This window comes from Oreochromis niloticus, linkage group LG22, assembly GCF_001858045.2.
Source record: "Oreochromis niloticus isolate F11D_XX linkage group LG22, O_niloticus_UMD_NMBU, whole genome shotgun sequence".
Classification (NCBI taxonomy): domain Eukaryota; kingdom Metazoa; phylum Chordata; class Actinopteri; order Cichliformes; family Cichlidae; genus Oreochromis; species Oreochromis niloticus.
The window spans coordinates 18,763,275-18,786,506 of NC_031985.2; the positions used below are offsets into that span (position 1 = coordinate 18,763,275).

Consider the following 23,232-nt stretch of genomic DNA (forward strand, 5'->3'; position numbering starts at 1 on the left):
TAGAAACAGAGCTAGGGCCTCAGTCACACACGCTGGTCAGTGACCCTGTCACTAGGAAAAATTGTGTATTCCCTGACCAATTGGCAAGTTTTTGCTGTTTAGCAAATTGCCATTGGTGTGGAAGATACTCACTTGTCTGCAAACAGTTCTTAACTAACCACTGAAAGGTAGTGAAACATGAAAAAATGTGTAAGTTGTGCCATTTCGCTTCCAGTTTGCATTACACCTTTTAAGCTTTCAATACTGTTAGCGAGCATTTAATGAGTGTTTGCAGACAAGTTGGCATCTTCCTTACAAACATCTAGCAACTCCAGCACCCTACTTTCAGTGCAGAATTGTTTACTTCTTTGCAACCAATTTTACCAACAGCAAGAATCCTCTTAAAACCACACACAACTAGTCAGGGAAATAGTAATGTTTTTCCTAGCAACTAGTTTTTTGCCAGTTTATATAGTACAATTTAGTTATATAGTCTATAGGCCTGTTTTCCTGAGGCCTAAAACAGCTTTGGATTTCAGGATTATTTTGATCTGACAATCATACAAAGCTACTCTTAAAACAAAAGGAAATGAGCACAGTGAGCACTTTAAACAGTTTTGATTGATAATATTCCAACTTATTTAAGTCAGAGTTATTTGACATTTAGAAGACAGAACATTACACACAAGTTTGCAAGGACCAGATTTATTCTGCTGTTCTTTGTTGGGATTCCTACATTGGGAACCATTGTTTTAAAGTTTTCAGTTTCTAACATAACTTGAAGTAGGTCAAAGAGTACATGCCAGTTTCTGAAGCATAGCTCACAGCTGATCCCGATCCCCCAACCCCTCCCGTTAAACTCAGACAAGAGAAAAGACAATTTTATTACAGGGATCAGTTGAGTATCACATCACACAAGACTCCTTTTCATGTGATCATCTAGTGACACACTGTCACATGGCTAGAAATTGACAGCGTTGTTTTTTTTTGTTTTTTTTTTAAGTCTTTTTTTGGAGGATAGTTGAATTTATTGTTTCGGGGAGATGTGCTATGAATCGCAGGATGATAAGGAAAGGAGAAGGAGAGGGAGTGATCGAAAGCCTCGTTAGATAGGAATAATGTAATGCACACATAGAGGGGGAGAGAGAGGGAGAAAGAGAGGGAGAGAGGAAATGACACATAGGTGGAAAGAATCTTATCCCTGCTTCTGTCTCATGCTGGCTTTCTTTTCTTGCACACACACACACACACACACAAACACACACACACGCTATAATTGAACACTAATTGAACACATCTTATCTGCGTATCTGACCAAAGAGGTTCAGAGTAAAAGGTTGCGTGTGTTTGTGTGTGTGTGCACATGTGCGTGTGCAGTCTGATTCTTATCAAACTGTTTTACTCAGAGCTGCTTTTAAGGCAATGAATTCGCATTTCATCCTCTTTCTGGTTCCCTGTCTCTTCCTTTTCAGGCTGTCTTTCTAAAGCTCTCTTTCTCAGTCTCCCTACCTTTTTTTTTTTCCTAACGTCAGTAGGTCTTCTCATCAGAAGGTCATCTTACAAAATACAAGTTGATTAGTCTTAGGAGGTGCAAGGATCTGATGTCAGAGACCTTCAGATCAGCTGCCAAACAGCCTTGTAATTTATTTTTTGGGTTAATCAACCCCAGAGGATAAACAATTGTGAATGGCAAAGCATTTGCAGCGATTTCAGTTTTGCATGCCTTCACTTTTTTGAGTCCTTGCCAGACTTGTGGTTTGTTATGTTTGACTCATGCATAACTGGGACATAATGGCGCAAGTACAAATATTAAATGCTGACAACAGGTAATATTGAGAGGAAGTTAGCTAAAAGGTGCAGATAGAGGGTAATAGATAGCTGTTCGGCTTGACAATTTCCCTGATACTACCAATGTGTATTTGATAATTTTATACCTGTTGTGTTGCTCCAGGTCTATGGGACAGTCTTTAACATTGGGAGAACAGCTTAGGCTGCCAATTGTAGTAAAAATTGAACATGTTGAAAAAAATAAAAGGAAGAGATTTTCAGGAGCACACCAAGGTTACGCCATTTTTTTAATGTCATTCATCAGCGGCATAGATCAGAGAGATTAGAGAGGAGAACAAAAAGAGACAAAAAGAAGGGAAGACAGAGGGAGGGGCTGGGTATAAAATAAGAGATGAAAGGATTTAGGGTGTAGTATCAGCTAGATAGGTTTAAGCGCTGAACTCTTCGCTCGGTGCGCGTCCATGCTTGTATTTGTGTGTATGCATGTGGAATTTTTTTAAGGGTGTACCAGCAGTTAGATGGGTGTGAGAACTAAACATTACATACCTGTGCTCTTATTACTGATCCACCCGAATCTCTTGTAAATCTCTGACCTATTTAAGGTGTCCTGATCTAGTTGAGAACACACGACCTCAACACACACGCAAAAGAGGCTGATAAGTTCTGGCAGAACAGGTAGGATAGGGTGTGTTAAGCTCTTCTTTTTCAAATGTGATCATGTCATTAGTTTGAGGCCTGGCGAGCTGATAGCTAAACCGCGTTGGAATCACGCCCTCAGAAAACAGGCCTCCCTTGTTGAATTCAGACAGTGTGTTTTGTAATCACGGGTAGAGTTTGCTCAATGCTGTAGGTGACAAGATATACCTTCTTGGAGTACTGCTGTCTTCTGTAGTCACTTTAATTGACATGCAAAATAAATGCACAGGAATATTGAAAGTTTACCTTGTAGCCTCTCCTTTTTGATGTCAGAATTATCAGAGCCCTGTATCCGTTCACTGTGCCAGTTTCTAAATGGCAAACATATTTTAGACAAGACCGAGCGTAATGCTGCATTTACCCTCAGGTCCAGAATATGATGAAAACCTACCTAAGGTCAGAGTGAATTTCCTTAGCAAGTGTTTACAGGAGGCTCTGTTTACATTCACTTCTTTCTCTCTTTTTTTTTTCTACATAACTTATTATCCAAAGTGCATTGCAGGTGGGATGCTGGCGCCAGCTCCACAATACACGATTAATGGTCGATACCATTCTGTCGATATTGCAGCCAGAGGACTTGAGTCAAGACGACCCTCCTGGAATAATCGCCACCTTCATCCCGCTCACAAAGCCTCTGCTTCACGCTCCTCCATAAAATCATCCAGAGCACACTGAGACAGATAATCACAGTTGATCGATTTCAGTTTATCATGTTGAGAATGCAGAATTAGATCAAATCGGGTCAGCGTACATTAGGGTGACGTCCTCCTTATGTATGAGCTGTGCAGTTTGATGTGAAAACTGGAGTAATAAAGTTATTCTAGTTTAACTTGGTATGCCTAGCGGATGCTAGACAGGTTGGAATATGCTGCAGTAGACGTAGGCTGTTGGACGAGTGTTTCCTCTTCACTCACTATGTGTTTATACACCAATCATAAGTTTTTATTATTCTGTGCTCTCTTCCACGGCATGTCTTTTGTCCTGTCTTACTCCCCTCACCCCCAGCCAGTCGCGGCAGATGGCTGCCCCTCCCTGAGCCTGATTCTGTTGACGGCTTCTTTCTGTTAAAAGGGAGTTTTTCCTTCCCACTGTTGCCAAGTGCTTGTCAAAGGGGGGGCTGTTCGATTGTTGGGGTTTTCTCTGTATTACTGTAGGGTCTTTACCTTACCAACATAAAGCACCTTGAGGCGAAATAAAACCGAATTGAATTGAATAGCAGTTTTAAATTACAAGATATATTTAAACACTTCTCTAACAACATTGGATCATTTCAAAATTTTAAAAGTACTTACCTTAGTTAACCTCAAAATACTGAGAATTCATTATTTCACATCTTATTTTTTGTTCCACATAATTTTCAAACATGAAATGAAATCTTGTCCGAACATTTCATTTAATACCGAGGACGACAGTGCTCCTTTTCCCTGTGGTGATGTGTAATGATGGTTGAAACTCAGTGCATATCAGTGGTTTGAGAGAAGTCATAATTTAAATTCATGATTGTGATGGGTTTACTCCACATCTCTCACGGTTTATGTAGGCAACCGCATGACTGCATTGCAATCTATTGACATGTGAGTGAAGTCGCAGCATCACAGTCATAAAAACCGGTCCACTTCATAATGTGCTCTGCTGGTAACGACTCTTTTAAAATGAAAATAAAGTTCTTTCGCGCTGTGATAGGGCGACGGCTAAACATTGATTCCTCTTCTCCTAAAAGCCAAATTTATGATAAATCTAAACAAATTTCACATTGAGCCCATGTTATGTGTTTATGTGTGTGTGTGTATGAGAGAGTGATAGGGCTTTTATCTCAAGCACTGATGTCGCAACAACCTGCAACTTCCCCTAGCACAGGAAGGCTAACAGTCTGCACATTTGTCTGTGTGTGTCTGTACTCGTTTCACTGATCTTGTGGGGACCCAAATCTCTTCACACAGTAAGATTGAGGGGACCACCTCACTTGTGGGGACAACAAGCAAGTCCCCGTGATGTAAAACGTTATATTTTAAAAAGTAGACGTGGTTCTATCTTTAGGTTACAAATAGAATTGAGATAAGAGTAGTGGAAGGTTAGTCTTAGGGTTAAGCAAGTTAGTCATGTTTATTTATATTACTGCCGGGAACACTATATCAACTTAATTTTTGGAAAACTTTACATAACATCAGTTGTGTTTGTGAGTGTGTGTAGCCGTGTGTGATGGAGTGCAGCAAGCAAGAACTCCGTGGCTTACAAAAGAAATATCTTAAACTTACATTTATCTTTACATTAACTTATCGTCTGCCTTTTTGTGGCATCCGCTTTATGATTACGTCTCATTTTCTCATAGAAACACTGTAGCAGTAAATGTGCAGATTCGTTTTTATTGTAAAAATAGTTGTAATTTTGTTTTCACTGATTTTTTTAAAGTAATTTTTCGTTCCAGACCAAACGACTCTACTTGTTGAAAAAAGCTGGATGTTTAACTATAGAGCAGGTTTGTGTAGTCATTTCTTTTAGAGCTGTCTACCTCTGCAATTGCTCTGGGCAGGCCAAAAGTCTCGTAATGATGCACTCTCCTTCTGTCTCTATGTATCCGTGCGCTTATGTGCATGTGTGTGTGTCTGTCAGTTGTGATGCAGGATAGAGGAAATGAAAGCTCAGACTTAGCCCCAAGCCTTTTCAAACTGCCCCAGTGTCTTTTGCATTGAGTTTTTGTCTGTGATTGTGTATCTCTGTGTTAGTGTCCTTAAAAAAAAGAAAAAAAGAAAGAATACACTCATGTCGTCTCTTTGTCTCTTTTTGTTAGACTCAAATACTGACATCACACACACAGTTACATGTCCCTACATGCAATCAAATATGCAAAGATGCACACATAGTGTAAGGAAGTGAATGAATCTCAGTTATAATTGTGAAATAGTGGCCATAGCTGCTACCTACTTCCTTTTTTTGCTCTTTGCATGGGTGTCATTAACATTTGAACTGTACTTCTACTTTTACTAATACCGCGCATTGATCTTCGTTGTTGTAAATGACAGGAACGTGACAGAAAGAACACAGGTTTACATATAAAGCAACAAAGTGCAACAGCATTTTTTTAAGCCTTTAACTAAAGCCGTTCTGCTCAGGGGGGCCTGAAACTGAAACTGTGACTTCCTGGGTGACAGTTAAGATGATGGCACCTCAGACCATTTCGGATAGAATTTATAAATGCACCATTACATAGAGTTGCGTCAGATTACATTACAGTTTAGTCAGTTACTGAATACAAATCACAGTGACAATTTGGTAATTAGTGTGTCTATATCACGCATGTTAACTGGCCTGAATATAAAAATGAAAGCTAAAACACATTTTTAAATTCCATCATATAGTTTATTACTTACAAAAAAAGCACAGCTAATTAGTTTTTGTAGCTAATTTTTGGTATATTTTAAGAGTAAGGTAGTGTAAAGTAATTAAATTATTCACAATGTTACTATAGAGATATATAATCATGATTTCAATTGTAGTCTAAACATGTTAATTTTTATATAAATTATATATATATAATAAATGCATGATATTTATTACAATGAGCTGTAATTTTGTCAACTATTTGATATGTTTGGGCTCTAAGCTGACGGCGCAGATAAGACAACTGGCGCAAAAAAGGTTCACCACGAGCTTGGAAAGTTCAAGTCTATGCATTTCTCGGACTTTATGCGGTACGCGTTCGCTCGATGTTTTGACAGACTGCTCGTGCAGGCCATCCTAACTTGCAAAAGACTTGAGACAACAGGCAGTGTCGGCGCCCATTTCAGTGAAATGTAACCACACTTTTCTGCTTTTAGGTTTGTCAGCTTAAGTGCAGCATGCCTCTTTGTTTGTGTGTGCCAGTACAGCATATGAGAGATAAGCTGCCCCCACCCCTCACACTTTCACAGAAAGAGACCTCTCGTCTGGGTTGGGAATAGCAAAAACGCATCACACGTCAGAGCTTATCAGAGGTGTTGACTTTAATAATGGTGCCCTTTGTAATACTTACCCAACGTCTCCCTGTATGTTCTTCATCTATTTCTATCTTTCTGTTTGTGCATACAGTGGATGCAATGCTGGGCTCTCTTATATATGCCGGGGATAACATGAGTGCTATATTTGCTTTGTGTGACTTACATGTATTCACTTTTTACATGTTTATTTGGTGTCCATTTAAACTGACCCATATCCTGTGTGTATGTGTGAGTATGCGTGTAATTTCCTGGTTTGTCCCCCAGCAACCTCTGAGCTATGATCGCAGGAAGATTAGAGGAAGTTGTCGGTTCTCCGCTACACACACACGCGCATACATACCTCTGCCTCCTCCCACGCTTTCACACTTATACAAGAAATGGTAGTGGGGAGTGAATGAAAGGGTGAAGAGCAGCACTCCTTAGCAAACTAAAAGAATGCATTTCATTCATCGGCTGCTCTTAGAAGCCTCGTTAAGGACCCCGGAGAAGTAGAGAAGCTTACAGAAATGTTTGGCCACGTACTTCACATTTCTATTGGGGTTTATGCGTATCACATGACAAAGACCACGACAGGAAAACGTGACAGTCATGTGTCAAAGAACTCATCCCCACAATCGAAATCATTAAGACGCATAAAGTCTACAGCACAACTGCAGGTTATTTGAAATTAAAAAAAAGAAATCTAGCAGCTGATGGCAGGAGAACCCACACCACAGGCATCAAACGCTGCCTTTTAGTGTAGCTTTGGAACAGTGCAGTGGGTCCCCTCGGCGTGGGAAGCCAAACTGTGTTTTTTTGGCTTTTCGACTGCTACATTTGGTGTTTGTTAGATGTGTGTGCCTTCACTGTGTGAAGTTAAACTGTTTCTGATAGTTTCACAGTAAATCAATATCAATATCACTCCATTTTTCTGTCTCTCAAGCAAGCGTAGAAAGCCAGGAAAGAGTTCCTGCTTTGAAACTTTTGAAACATTTCAAGGGATGCAGCCTAAGTTTTGAGCCTTTCAAATATGCACATTTATGAGCTCAAGTGAAATAGATATTTGGGCATAAAATATGTATTGAAGCAATTCTTGGAATTGGTGTAGTGTGATATTGTGGTTTGGTCTTTGATTAGTATTCATATTTCGCAGGGTTGTGGTTTTGACATGAGGCATCCTCATTGACTATTTCTTTTTTTCTCACTCCTCTTTTCACAGGGCACGTTTTTTTTTCACATTTCCTTTAAAAAGTCTTTTCAGTGCAGAAAACTTTTTTTTTGTTTTGGAGGATGTGGAGGATGCCCTTCAGTTGAGTTTTCTATGGAGGGTGCCCTGTAATTAGTTTACAGACACTGCTTTTGATGAGTGTGCTTCATTAGGCATTGAGGCTTAGGTATTTATGCTTTTATCCCAGTGTAACATACCTTTCATTGACGTTCAAAAATTCATTTTAAATGCATTCTGCTCCAGAATATTAATCTTTCGGTGTCCACTAACTTTAGATTTTAAACTGGAGGATGGAGTGTGTGTTTGTGTGCGTCTGCTTTTGTGTGGTGCTCAGTTGATGCGTAGGGAGAATACGAATGAGTTTTTAATGAAGTTGGATTATTTTGAAATGATGTAAATGTTAGATCCAAATGTTGGAACTTATCTTTTTAAACAGATATAAAACAATCGTTTTTATGATTATTTACAGCCATCCCTTATTCAGCGAGATGTAATTGTTCATTTGATCAGTCTGTTGGAGGGATGTGTGAACGTGCATTTATTGTGTTTCTTCGATTGCAAATTTTCTTTTCCTTTTATATCTTTTAGTGATGTTTTCAAACTCTCTGAGACATTTTCCTTTTGAAGATGAATTCAAAAGTGTGATTAAGTATGTTGACATGTGTTTTCCCTTTCTGCGCGTTTGCGTTTGCGTCTGTCTCATTGCCAGCCTGTTTCTCCTGCCAGCCAGTTAACAATAATTAATTACATGCACTCCTTGTGAGCTGGCGTTTTCCATGCTGCTGCATGTTTGAAACCATGCGCTCTCTCTCTCTCTCTCTCTCCCTCTCATGACAGGTGTATGACTTATTCTTATAGTCACAAATGAGAGAAACACACAGCAAATAGCTTTAGTCCATCATTTGCACATCACAAAAAAATGGCAAAGGTGACATCGTCAGTGGTAATGGGAAAGAGACGGAGAGAGATCCATTTTTAAAGCGGCTTTCTTAGACGTGACCACACGCACATGGTATGCTCCCCACACACATTCGCTCGCAGACAGAGTATGCTCCGAGGACCATAGCAGGGGAGCCGTGTCTGTATATGAGTGTGTATGTGTGTGTATATAAAGTTAAAATCCAGACAGCCATTCCAAGGGCCAGACTATTGAGTCTTATAAACTCTCAGGTCACAGATTATTGAAATAGCAGAAGAGATATATAGTCTGTGCCTGTGTGTGTGTCTTTTGTTTCACTATTTTACCAAAACTGCACAAATTGTTTTATAAGAACCAGAAATCCAAACACATGTGAAAGTGAATGGTAATGGCTGTGACATAATGAAATAATGCAGATGTGTAAGAAAGATTTGAATGCAGATACGTATGCGTTTATGCATCATCTATCTTTGTGTGTGTCCGTGCTGTCATACTGATTTATTTCAGTGTCATTTAAACTTGCACTGAAAACTTCACAGCAGTGCCCTGGGAGGTAACCTTTTATAGTAGTATAACACTTGATGTCTTTTTGTGTTGGGAAGTCTAACAAAATATACTTTAGTTTGATTTACTAAGGCCCCAGGCAGACAGGGTTAGACACCACATGCAACCACCTGGCAGCCACTGGTTGCTAGGGAAAAACACGTATTTCCGAACCAGTTGTAGGTGGATGCTGGCATTCGCTGTGATATCGATTGCTAAGCTTCAGTTACACAGTCGTAGAGACTGGTCAGTGACCACCTGGTAACCACTGGTGTTCCCTGACCAGTTGGTAAGTTGTTTAGCCAGGTTCTGTTGTTAGGCGAAATTGGTCGCAAAAAGGTATCCGGTGTTGTACTGAAAACCACCTTAGGCAAATAGTCAGCCCGTTCTCACTCCCGAGGCATAACAACCTGACGATTTGTCACGTCCCGCGGCGTTCCTGAGGAACACAAAAGTTGACCTTCTGTGTTCTTATGCTACGCGCCGGGTTATGGGTGAAATACAGTAGAATAACGGTCCCGCGGTAATACACGTTCCAGCCATGTATTCCAGCCCTAACCCTAACCATAACCTTATCCCCAGCCTTAACCAGCACTTTAATGACGTTAAATAGTGTTTTCCAAAGCGATTTAAGTAAAATGAACGAACATGTGTAGATTGATTCCAAACGGTTCTCATGTTTCCTCATTTTTCCGATCTCGTCATTTAGGGACGTGTTGGGTGGCCGGAAGCGTAACATGTTGACGATTTGTCACCTAGCGTAAAATATTATGCTTTGGGAGTGAGAACGTGTTAAAATAGTAGTTTGCATGGCAGATGATGACTTGTCTCCGAACACTTGCCAACTACTCAATAATTAGTTCAGAAGCTTTGAAAAGTGTGACTCAAACAGAGAAACATCTTCCAAAAGGTGCTGGTTTCACTTTGAAAACAAATAGTCTCTGTTTCGAGTTTCAGTACCGCTGGGTGGTTAGTTAGTAGCAAACTATTCCTAGGTTTTTGGTGCAGCAGCCTCTTAGCGACCAATTTCACCCAGTGACAGACAGCAACCTAAAGCAAGCCCCACTCACCAAGAAGTTGAGGAATACAGCTTTTCCCCTTGTAACCAAGCTCTTCGGGGTTTCTGGACTAGGCCTGTGTGACTGAGGCACACAGACCTAATCTCCAGTAATCTCAGTAGGAAACAGTTTACATTCTTTAGAAGAAGTGAGTAACCTGTTTTTTCAGCCATTTGTCACCCACCTGTGGCTTCTGGTGTTCACTTCAAAATAATGTTTTTATGGACCAAAAGAGCTAGTGTGTCACCTATGACTTACTGTCATGAGTCATAAGTGAAAATTTCTGTGACTTGTAATATTTGTGCATGCTGAGCATGAAGACAGAAATTTAACACTTTTCAATTAATAGATCACTTAAAAGAATCTTGTTTGTTGAATTTTCTCTGCTAGGACAGTGGTTTGAATCCCAAAAAGCTTTGTAGCCAAAAGATAGTGCTTGCACTGGACAGCTGCCAGTTATTTTTGTACGTCTGCATGTGGTGTTAAGCAGTGTTCTGCCTTTCCTCCCCAAAGGGTTAGGTAGCCCTCCTACCGAGTATTAGACACAGACGCACACACACAGAGCACACACAGTACAGTGTTTCCCAGACCCTGTGTGGTGCAGTAATCCCATGTAGTTATTCAAGGTCAGACTCCTCTAATAGACTTTTAATAAAGTTTGTGTTGGGGGAAAAGGAGGGGGGAGTGTTGAGGGGAGGGTGGGGGGTTGTTTGTGTGTGTACAGGATAGACGCAGTCATATTTGAGCGTCTGGAATCTGTGTTTGGCGGATAGTTTTAGCACAATATATAACAGGGTAAATTCAGCCTAATAACATTGATTTATTTGATAATAGAAGATTTATTTTACAATTAATTTTATAATAGCAGTAACTGGGATGTCTTGACATATCATTTGAATACTTGTCAGAAAACTCTAAAAGTGTCAGTGATAGTTCTGATAAGAAAGCACTATAGCATTATGAGTATCCTGGATCTTAATGGGTCAACCCAACCCTAGACATGTGACTAATGTTAATGGCATAATACATAATCAATCAATAATTAATCAGTTTCCAAAGCAACCGCACCCCGAGGCTGTTCTAAGGGGCTCATTGTAATGGCCCCTGTGCAACTGTAGTGAGAGCTTGGACTCGTACCCGGTAGGCATTGGACTTTATCAGGGGTGCCCTTTGGTACAGATCGTGCTAATAATGTGTAGAAGCGCGATCAGGTAGCCAGGCAGGAATGCTCAAAAGGTGTAAACAGCAGCCTGTCAGTAAATTAGTTATGGAGACAATTTCTTGGCACAGCCAAGAAAGAAGGTGCTGGTTTTAGAGGTGTTAGAAGTCTCTGCGTTTTGCCGACCGTGTGGTCTAGTTTGCTTCGCTGACTGATAACCTCCAGCTTGCACTGGGCTGGTTCAAAGTGGCATGAATGACAGTTGGCACCTCAGTTGGCCTGGGTTGCTTTGCTGGATCCAAGGCGAAGGAAGTTGGGATTTTGTTGACAAGTAGAGGAAAGGTGATGAGGGAGATTGACAAACTTGAGTGACAATTTACTGACTGATCTACCTCCCCAGTCTCACCTTTGCCTGGATTTAAACATCTTGCTCTGCTTTAAGAAGAATCTGGGCTGCTGAGACTGCTGAATAAGTGGCAGAAAACTAATTGATGGGTGGATTAATCAATAACTGTATCAGTGGACTGTTTTTGGAAGTGTTTTGTATCTAAAGTTTTTGAGACAAAATCAAGGTGAAGTGATCAAGTATCTTTGAAGGATTAGTTGGATGTGCATAGCAAGCACGGAAAGAACAGTGAGGGATACAGTGTGTACTTCTTTTATTTAAAAAAAAAAAAAATCTTCCTACATTTAATGATAGCTATCTGTCTGTCAGTCACGTAAAGGGATTGCTGTGCTTTAGAGAATTACACCTTTACACGCACGCACATGTACAAACACATCAACACATCAAGGTTCACGTAAGGATAGGCCAGGAGCGAGGGGAGGAGTGAAAAAGAGATTGGGGGAACGACAGGCAGGGGGTGGGAAATGGATAAGAGATTAATTGAGAGAATGCTGAATGAAAGATGGATAGATAAGGAGAGGAGGAGAAGTGGGGTGTGTTTGTGTGTGCGTGAGTGAGAATTGGACCCATATAGCTAGGAGTAAGAGGGGAGCCATCTAGAGAGAGTGAAGAAGAGGTAGAAACAGAGAGAGAGAGAGGCTCATAATGAGGGAGAGGTATTGAAATGTGAACCTCTGATTAAGTTTGACATTTAAGATGACATATTTTGCATGCTGTTACCCCATTACAAATGAGTCCTACACTCTGGTAGAGTGGGTCTGCAACTCAGTCTACGTGTGTGTGTGATTTGCTTGGCAGGAAAGAATTGGGCCCCTGCTACACAGCAGACGAAGAGAGAATGTGTGTGTAAGTAAAAATTCTGGCATTGATTAGGGACCTGGTAGTCAGCTGAAAGCTTTTAGTCTTAAAATGGCAGGTGGACTCTGTCTCGCGGTGGTTTTATGTTGTCCTCCTCTTTCTCCCTATTTCTGTTTCGCTCTCGAACCCCCTCCCTACTTTCAATTAGACTCCTGCCTCTGTAAAATCAATTCCCAGCTGTTACTGGTTCCCCCGAAAAAAGAAATCCTCCCCTTGGCCAACTTTCTCTCCCTTATCCCCATGTTTCTCGAAGAGGCCAGACACGCCCGCCCTCCCATCCAGGACTTGAACGGAGCGCAGCATCGTGCGCTCGCGACCATTTCCTATTATTGCTCTGCCGCTCTAAATAGGCTCGGTTTCACGGGGACTGATCTGTTTCGTCTCAGTGGGTACTAAACCGTTTACTTGCACGCTTTCATTAATATTGTCTTCAGCTGCTTTCATTCACTGGCACATAACCTAAAGCTACAAGGCACTGCAGCATGACTGCCATTTTGTGCATCAGTGGACTTCCTAGAAGAAATAATTGTCTAAATAAATGACTGCTGAGTGATACAAGACATTCGCGAAAGCCTTAACGAATGCAGCAACATTTTTTGAACATGAAATTGAAGCAATGAACAAAAAGCCAGTGTTTGATTTTTTTTTCTTGTCTTCTTTTATTTGAGAAGTTAGAGTTGCTCTTTTGGGCAATAGCACATCATGATAAGGTGCTCGTGGTATTTTCAGTTTTTTAATGGAAAAAAAAACATTTCTAGACTGACAAAAAGTTGCAGTTTTAAAAAGGAAATTTCTGAAATGTTGACTTAGTGTGAACACTCCTTTCTGCGTAATGGACCCGAAAGTGAGCGCGTCTTTAAAACCGCCCATGTGTGATGCATACATGAGCCATACCGGATCCAGTCTCAGATATGAAGCTGGAAATGCAAACGTCTGATAGCCACAAGATGTATGAATATTCCAGCAGCTCTAATGAGGAGGCTCAGAGGAGCCTGCTCTCACATTTCTGCAAAGTCAGTCATTGTCTGTGGCTTTCTCAGCTCAACTTCCACACGCAGACTCAGACCCAGAGCAAGATATTTGGGAAGAGATTGTTTTGCTAAATTAGTCAAAATAAACCTGAATTCAAATTGTGGCTTGCAGAATTGTTTTAAACCTCATAGTCATTATATTGCAGGCTGTACGAGGGGCGCCCAGCGGGAAGCCTGACCTGTAGCATGACTCGATCTTCAGTGTTCAAAATAGGCCCGAATCTCTTTAAAGCATTCAGTAATGAGTTTGCTTTTGTGGGTCTGCAGTGACTTTGAAGGATGATAAAAGGTGGTTTATGAAATATACCTATGAAGTGATGATAAACACTGATTTTCCACATGCAGAATGTGAACTTGTTTTGGACATCACAGAAAGCTTTAAAGTATATATTCAAATCATCTACTGTTTTTTTTTATGTGTGTGTGTGTGTGTGTGTGTGTGTGTGTATGTGTTGGGGGGGTGTCTTATTAGTATCTGGAGCTTATCTGCTCCTTGCCTCTTGCCTTTTTCTCTCCTCCTCTTCTCCCTTTCTTTGCTCCTGTCTATCCATTTCCCAAGACAATCAGCCTTTTTTTCCTTCTTAAAAGAAGAAAATACATTTGTTTTCCCGTCTAAAACCTCTCATCCCCTCCAAACGTCTATCCTCCTTCCTTTTACCTCCCTTTCACAGTGTTAGGATTCTTATTCTAATTAAAAGTCCTTACCCACCATCTCCCTCGTCCGTTTCTTTCTCCCTGACTCGTACCTCTCCTTCATGTGCACCTTACTTACCCGTAAATTGTTCTCTCTTTTCCAAATCTCACAAAGTTCCAGTAAATCAGAGGAGAGGAACAGAGATGGCACCGCGAGAAGAAAGCGAGGACAGATAATGAGGAGCAGGAGAGATAGGGACAAAGAGGGGGAGAGGATAACACGAAGAGACAGAAAGCAGCGCATCAAGAAAGAGAAAGAAAAGCCAGAGAGAAGTCTGTCTTTGTAATAAGACCTTGCCTTTAGCTTTATTTCTTCATATGTTGCACATTAATCCTTTGTTTATGAAAGATGGAGATGCCAGCTACAGCTGTCCCACGGGGAGGGAGAGAGCACAGATATCTGGAGGCAGCAGGGATATGTGGATGTGTTGAGATTCGGTATCAAACCCATCCATTACCCTGACTCAATAATATGCATTTAGAGAATTAGCTTGGAGTCACTGTGTAAAATGGTTGAGATGTACTCGTAATCTGTTTTCCTCCATTAGAGAGATCTAACTTTGTTCTCTGAATGACAAAGGCCTCTTTTGATTTCTTATGAGTCGCATGAAAATTCATTGCCAGGCTGGCGGTGCACTAAGATGCTGTAAACATGATGTGGTTGAAATGGAGTAAGATATTGTTTATATAACATAATTAAAGCAACATGTGTCAGACCCCTACAAAACGCATGACAAACGACAGGATTGACCTCCGTTGTTGTTCGTAGTGTTGAAACAAGCTGATTAATTTGTTCTTTTTGTGACAAAGATTGTACGAATAGCCAAATTAATTGCCGACAATTAATCACTGGAGTAAGTGAACAAGCAGAATTGACAAACCTTTGCTGATTACAGCCCCTCAAATATGAGGATTTGTTGCAGATATATTACGCGCAATGCATATCTTTGGATTTTTGACTGATGACAAGGCAAAACGAGAAATTTGAACACGTCAGCTCTGATTCTGGAAAAGTCTTCTTGTAAATAACTGACGTAAAAGCAAATGCTGTTTAGCATGCGTGCAAGCGCTTGGTTGAAAATACCTGCTGGTTTGAGTTTGCACTGCTCGAATACGATGACATTTTTGAAGTTGATTTATAGCGCTTCTCTGGAAAACACGAGCGAGCCACACAAAGAAACGCTGAGATGTAGCGAAAGAGTAAGTTTCCCAACGTAGTTCCCCAGCATGGTCCTCCGTCTACCACATGCTTCTGAAACTTACCATACTCCTGTTGCTGCGTCTTTCAGCAGTTGTCGTCGGATGATTATTGGCAATTTTAGATAAAAGCCTCACTGGCGTTGGGGCTAATTGTAGTTGATGGAAATGATTAGCTGTCACATTTATCTTTGCTGAGGTATTGAGGCCAGTGTGGTGTATAGGGGCTAATTGTAGCTAGTAGCAGTAGTTGTTATGCGGTATGTTGTGGTGGGTTGTACCTAATTGTAGTTGATAGTAATGGTTCCAGTCTGTGTATACAGCCTGGAGCAGACAAAAGCTCTGCTGGGACATTGAGAGACACACACACATATACAGATGCTTACACCCAAAAAACACACAGTCGGGCCTTTAAACACACACCTCTGCTTCCTGCCCGCATCCAATAAAAGTGGCACTGAAGTATGCATAAGACCAAATGATTCCAGCGTAAATAAATAAAGGCTACAGCATCATTCCTTCTACTTGCTGCTGTGTTAATGCAATAATTGTCATCACCGGTGAACTTACTAAGTCACCAGTCGGATGGATCATACAGGGCATACGGAAACATAGTTTAGGTCAGTCAGTGCTTCTTAGGTCGGGGTTTCAGCTTCATTGCTTTACCACAACGATCTGTAGTTTTCCACTGTGTGTGTGTGTGTGTGTGTGTGTGTGTGTGTGTAAATGATGAATTCTGACTGGGTGTGGTGAACATCAGATGAGATTTTCCCCTGCTCCCTGCACTCACTCACACTCTCCCGCTCCCTCTCTTTCCCCACAGACACACACACACACACACACACACACACACACACACAGGGCGAGTGCCAGGGCTGGTCTAGGCGTGGGCCCTTGCAGACATAAATGCTTTATTTTAATAGTTGCATGGCAGAGAGAGAGTGGGAGAAAAAAGTCAAATACTACAAAGGCCACAGAGAGAAAATTGGATTCAACAAAAAAAAGCACCCCTCTCTCATTTTCTGTTTTGCTCTTCTCTCTATCTCTGTTTATTAAGTATTTTCTAATCCTCTAGATAACAACAGAATCCTGCCCAAATACGGGCATTTTCACTGTGCATCATCACCCGATTATGGATTTTCAAACTTATTCTCATATTTTCTTTAGCAGTGTGTGTCTGTGTGTGTGTGTCAGTTCTCTTTAACTGCTTTAACTGTTTGCAGGTTGCTATCAGTAAATAACAACAAGCTTTTGTCTCTCACAGATGCTCACAGGGTGGTGCGCATGCTTTCTGGGTTTATCATCAAATAATGCATTACTCACACATAAACCCCTCAAAGACATCCAGTGTCTTCCCCCCTCATATTGCATTGATCTAAAAGTGATCAGTTTTGGCGTCAATCAGGCGTCGGTTGGGTTTGATTTTGTTTATGACCAAAAGAAATGGGTGTACGGGTTCTCCGGGTTGACTGTGCACCCCCGAATATGAACTGAACGACCACAAATAAACACAGATGCGCGCGTATGCGCACGCACGCACACACTTGTGCAAGGAGGACAAAAAAAAGAGCAAAAAAACAAAAAGCATGCAGCATCTCCCTGTCACGACTGTTGTGAACGCTACAACCACAATTGTTCCCCTTTTGAACAAAAGAAAGATTATGGTTTAACATAAAACACATGTTTGGTTATTTGATGGCTTTGTACAGTGATTATAAGGGAAGGAGGGAAGGGGGGGAGGGCAGGAACAGAAAGAAAACATTTAATGATGGAATTACTTAAGTTATTGTTGCAATTATTCTTGCATGTGAAAGAGGGCAACACAAAATAAAAAAAATGACTTGGCACTTCGTTTCTTTGATATTGGTGTTTTACGCGAGGATGGGAAAGCAGGAAAAAGGTGAAAGGTCGAGAGAGAGAGGAAGAGGATGAGTGGGGCGGGACAAAAGTAAAATGTGACATGGGGGGGAAAAAAAGCAGGCAATCAAAAGAGGAAACCGAAGGAGGCGAGGTGATCCAGATAAAAGTGTGAGAGACAGTGAGAAATGAGAAAATGAGAATTTACAAGCCAGAAAATGAATGAAAGGTAAAAAAAAAAACACCCAAAAAAGCAAAAAACGAGAGGAGCAAAATGGGAAGGAGAAATTTGGAGCGCTTGAGGGAATGAATTGCAGTCTGCCGCCTCCCTCATCCATCTTTCTGATATGGGGCGTTCGGTTTGATGTGGTTGTGTGTTGGCCATTCTCCCCGTCTCCTCTCCTTCATCTGTCTCCCCCGTTTCTCTCTGCGCCTCACCCTCCTCTCCCCTCGCTGTCTCTCCCGTCTCTCTGATATGGTTTGGGTTCTTGATGTGGTCACGTGTTGGAAGATTCTCACGGATGGTTTCCATAACGATAAAAAGATTCACTCCTCAGTTGGGAAAAAAAAGTTGTACGATGGATGCTTTTTTTGGTGGGGGGTGGCCGTCACATTTCAGCAAGCACCCCCCCCCCGCCTTCAAAAAAAAAAAAAGAAATCCTGAAAAAAAAAAAAAAATCTCTCGCAGCTGAGATGTTTCTGATTTGTTGCGCCTGTTTTTCTTTGACGAGGTTTGTGGTCGAGGATTGTCGCAGATTTTGGTGTTCAAAGAAGTCTGTAAATTAAATCAAAGCTATTTTGCGCACATACTGTACATCATTGTCAGATAATTGTATTTGTGTGCATGTGTGGCGTTATATGCAGAATATTACTGGAGTTTAAAAGGCTCTCTATCTTTTAGTGTCTTGAGGAGTCAGCTTGCTGTTTTTTTATCCCCAAACTCCTTCTTCTTCCTCCTTTAATACATGGTAACAAATCATAATTTTTTTTCTTCTATTTTTCATGTTTGTAGAAATGGTGAGGAAGAAGAATCCCCCTATCCGGAGTGTGGGAGGCGAGGAGGAAGAGGAAGAAGAGGGAAAGAGGCCAGCGGGAGAAGAGGAAGAAGAAGGTGAGGAGGAAGGGAGAGTGGGAGCAGAGGCCGAACGAATAAACCGACCCTCTGAGCCGGAATCCTCCGAGCGGGTCAGAGGAGATGAGGAGCAGCAGGAGGAGGAGGAAGGGGGAGAGAGCGAGTGCATTTCCTCGTCTGTCTCTCCCTCGTCTGTCGGCGATCGCTACGGTAATGAGGAGCGAGGGGGGAGGAGAGGAGGAGGCAGGGGAAGGGCAAAGCAAGGAGGAGCGGCGCTGACGGACAGGCCGGAGAGCCAGTCGGAGCCTGAGGACGGGGACAGAGCGGTAGAAGAAGGGGAGAGAAGCGACAGAGAAAGGGGGGAGGCAGATCATCTCACCCCTCCTCTCCTCTCTGCCCCGCACCTCCTCCCAAGACAGGAAGGAGGGGAGGAGACCACGACCGATACCCCTCCGCTTTCCTCCAGCCCCTCTCCTAAACTCCAGGACTTCAAGTGCAATGTGTGTGGCTACGGTTACTATGGCAATGACCCGGCTGACCTGGTGAAGCACTTTCGGAAGTATCACCTGGGCCTGCACAACCGCACACGGCAGGATGCTGCTCTGGACACACACATCCTGGCACTCCACAACATGGCTCCCCAACACACACCTATTGGTAACTTCAGCTTTCTCTTTCCAGCGCTTATTATAGAAATTAGTTTTAAATGGAGAATCAAATGTATGACCCTAAAGACCTGGACAATCATAGCAAATATGATCCAGTACAGGAGAAAACTGCTAAAAATATATATGAGTTCATGTATTTCATATATATATACTTTGAACTTGTCTTCCAGTAAGGACATAGCAGTTACTTAGAAAAACAGCTTGTTGATTCTGAGTCTAGTTTTCCTTCTTCCCAGATGTCAGGCTAGTTCTCACATTTTTTTTGTTGCCTCAAGCAGCTTGAGCCCTCTTTGTTTATCTGTTTCTACCAGTCTGACCCCTTCTTGCATTTCTCATGTCAGACATACAGGCGGGACAAGGGCAGAGGAGCCAAGCCAAAGACTTGGGGAAGACAAGACCAGAGATACAGAATCAGCAGCATAGGACAGTTATGATGAATGGCACATATGACGTACAGGTAAGTACTGGGTGTGAAATACTCATAAAAGTGTTTAAAATACTCCTTCCATTAATAACTGAATATATTTAAAAAACAAAAACTGTGTGCTGTAGTAGGGCTTTTAAGGAATTTTAAAAGGGGTTAAAAATAAAATAAAATAAAAACCCTTCCTTTAAACTCGTTTACCTCCTCGGTCCCACAGAAAGCCTTAATTTTCGGAGCTGATTGGCTTTCATAAAAGTCAGTGTGGTATTCCAAAATACTATTTTTCTTGAAGTTTGCCAATTTTGGTATCTGTGGCCCATTTTCCACAAGAGGACTACAGTATGCTCTCAGATTTGGTGACTCTCATCCTGCCAGCATGCCAGACTGCAAAAAGCATTTCTTTTCCCATTAATTTAGAGCTTCCGCTCAAAGTACCAGGAAATTTAACTCCCAAGGATTTTTCTCTCACGGATCCTAAGACATCCAGACATGCTTCAGACGGTTGACTGTCTATATTTCCAACCCTTGAAATGTCGTGTGTGTGTGATCAAAAATGTTAAGTGCTGCAAGCCTCACCCAGAAATTTCTGTACCTATTGAAAAGTATTAATCTCCTGGGGAGGTTTTTTTTTTTCCTTTTCTTTTGTTCAGGGGTAGAATAATTTCCCTGGTCCCCGCAGTAGAAATTGTTAACTGTTAATAGCCCCTGGAGTTAGTTCCTGCAGCGTGGAAGCTCTCATAAGCCGTTTTTCCACCGCAGGAACTTTTCCCAGGGTCTAGAAACTTTTGGAGGGACTCAATACATTTCCATTTGTCAAGTAGCCTAACTGCAGCGTTTTGTCTCATCTCACAGTCATTTGAGATGGTAAAACCACTTTTTTTTAACTTCAAGGTATTCCGCAGAATTTGTTGAGTATTGCTTGTAAATACCACATTGTAACTCGGGCCTTCATGTCTGATTCAGAGCGCAAGAACGAGAGAGGGAATGAGAGAGACTGAGCAGTTGTGGTCAAGCATGCTAGAAAGTGAATGTGAACAAACCCGTGAATCAGACAAACCAAACTTTATTTTCTGGTTGTTTCTCAGTGGTTGCGTTTTGAAGTAGTAATAAACAGGCTTATATTGTTTCACAACCCTACGGGAAGGTGCGTGGTTAGATTTTTTTTTATAACCAAAGGGGAGTCTTCAGGCTGTCCGCCGTGGATGCTCTGTCTGTGTGTGTATGTGTGCGGAAAAGAGGCATGATGGAACGTCATCAAAACTTTTTTCAGACGTCCCACATGTTAAAACAGCTAAAGTGATGGGCCTAGTCTTTTCTTTACTGCAGTGGAAATGTAGAGAAACAACGACAAGGATCACGGTGTGAGCTCCAACAATATATAATGGTTTAGTGTCAGAACTGTGGTTAGGCCTTATGTTGCGGATGTGCGTTCAACTAATAGAAAACTAAAACCTTTACAAAGAAATAGTAAAGAAACATGTATTTCTGTGTATTTCCTGTTAGGCTTATAATAATGCTGTTATTACACAAGTACAAATGATGTTATTTAAATATGCTTTTATTTTGTCCATGCCACGTATTTATACGGATCAGGTATAAATCAAGTAAACTTTATGTAGTGTGAGAAAAATGTGAAAGTGGCCACGTTGACATCATCTGAGTCATCTGCGTATAAAACATAAAAGTTTACTGTTGGAAGCAAAAGTGAAACTTTTTAAAGTTGTTGTTGTATTTCTTTTCCTACCCTGGAAACAGATTTTTTGCAAGATAACAAACACAGTTGACGCACTTATGCCTCGACTAGAACTGGTGTTAGATATTATGGCAGGGCTCCAGCACATTTTATATAATCTTACATTTAATTATACAACAATTTTATTTTATTTTGAGGTAACACAGTAACATCAGAAATCTGCACTCATGGATGCAATGCAGTGTCGGTCTCGTTTGCATATGTTTAATGCGCATCACTGTGTGCACCAACATGTACTAGTAAAACTGGCGTAAAGTTCTTAAAGTAAACTCAAAAAAAGTTGCCATCATTTCATTTATATCAAAGTTACAGTTATTAAATTTGTATGTCATAATAACTTGAAGAAGTGCAACATACTGTATATGAAACATTTTATGTAGTCATAGTTAGAAACTTTGATCCAATACAAGTAACACTGATTTAGTTAACAGTTCGCTGTAATCACAGTTGTAATAAATCTGCAAAGTTAGGCTCATAACTGAATGGAATAATTTATTGGGTAGAGCAATCTGCAACTGATTTGTAACATAGGGTGTGCCTTATTTGGACAGGGAGGCATTGTGCTGCAAGTTATAAAATTTTATAGACTGACAGATGGATAGACACAGAAAGGGAGACAACCGGGGCACCTGGCAGACAGGCCGCGCATATGGGGGTATGCATACTCAAGCGTACGTGCGCGCGCACACAAAAGCCATAGTGTCTACTTCCCAAATCTTTTGCAGGGAATGCGTGTGTGGACAAACGCTCGCATGTGCACCACATGCATGATTATAGCTGTTAAATAATTCAATAGACCCATGCTCATCCCCATATTGAGGGCTCATTTTTTATAAAACTAGGTGAATGAAGGGGATGCTGCAAACTTGCAGGTGCAACTAAAAATTCCTTCTACAAGGTGAATGTCGTAGATATACTGGGACGCTATATTCAAACTTCTAATCATAAATAATCAAAAAAACATTTTTTAAAAAAGAGATGCGTTTTGTACCTGCAGTGCGGACATCAACAGATTACCAAATCAATCTGAGGATAAAAATAGTTTTAATAATTTTGTTCTTTGTGTTACCAGGCGTCCATAATCAGTGAAATCAGCAGCGCCAGTATTGATTTGCCGTGCATGTTAGTGCTGAACATTAAAGCCTCAGACTAACTGCTCATGTGTCTGCTATTTTTGCCATGAGTACACGTCACTTACTCAATGTGAACTCTCCAAGCTTTTGATTTATATATTTTTTTAGATATATTGAAATATACTTTTTGCTTGAATGTCAGTATTTACAACAAAATTTAGCTGAACTAATAAAGCAGCTGAGCGGGCAGTTTTATTATGAAATGACTTTGTTAAAACTGGGACAGCTAAAACCTTTTGGCTGGCAGAGCTCCATCATGTCACCAATCTCTAAATAAGTCTAAAACACCCGTCCTTCTATAAAGTAGTGGGCAGATTAGCCTAAAAATAGTAATAATTATGAGTACTTTATCATCTGATATCAAATTTTATGGTGATCGATTTTTACCTTAAGAGTCACGAAGTTTAAATGAGATCTTAAATCAGATCAGTGGTATTTAATCACCTATCAGTTTAGCAGTATTTTCAGTAATAACCTGCAGGTTCGCTTGGAAAAATTTTTTTAATCGTCAAACGTTTACAATATGCTGTAAATATAAGCTCATTAAGCCCATTTTTGGCAATAACTGGGTCAGGGATTAGGATTTCGAGTATTCATGAACTGCGATGTTTTTGTGTGAAAGATTTAGTGAGATGATTCAATAAACGTGCGTGTGTGTGTGTATGTGTGTGAAGAACAGTGAAGGAGTTCTGTTTCATTTAAACCAGCAGCCTGTAATGATCTAAAGTCACGTAATGGACACAGTAATACACATACACACAGTAGTCCTGTGCTCACGCACGCGCGCAGACACACACACACACATACGCACAACGAA

General features: G+C 41.0%; 1 protein-coding gene across 4 annotated transcripts in view; it reads left to right on the forward strand.

The window, feature by feature from the left end:
• Nucleotides 1-23,232, forward strand: part of trps1 (trichorhinophalangeal syndrome I) — a 119,058-nt gene that overhangs the window by 30,628 nt on the left and 65,198 nt on the right. For all 4 annotated transcript variants that reach the window (XM_005478441.4, XM_019350955.2, XM_005478442.3 and 1 more), the window contains 2 exons: nucleotides 18,378-19,094; nucleotides 19,447-19,562. In XM_005478441.4, coding sequence (XP_005478498.1) covers nucleotides 18,378-19,094; nucleotides 19,447-19,562 — 833 coding nt within the window. The remainder of the gene's footprint in view (nucleotides 1-18,377; nucleotides 19,095-19,446; nucleotides 19,563-23,232) is intronic.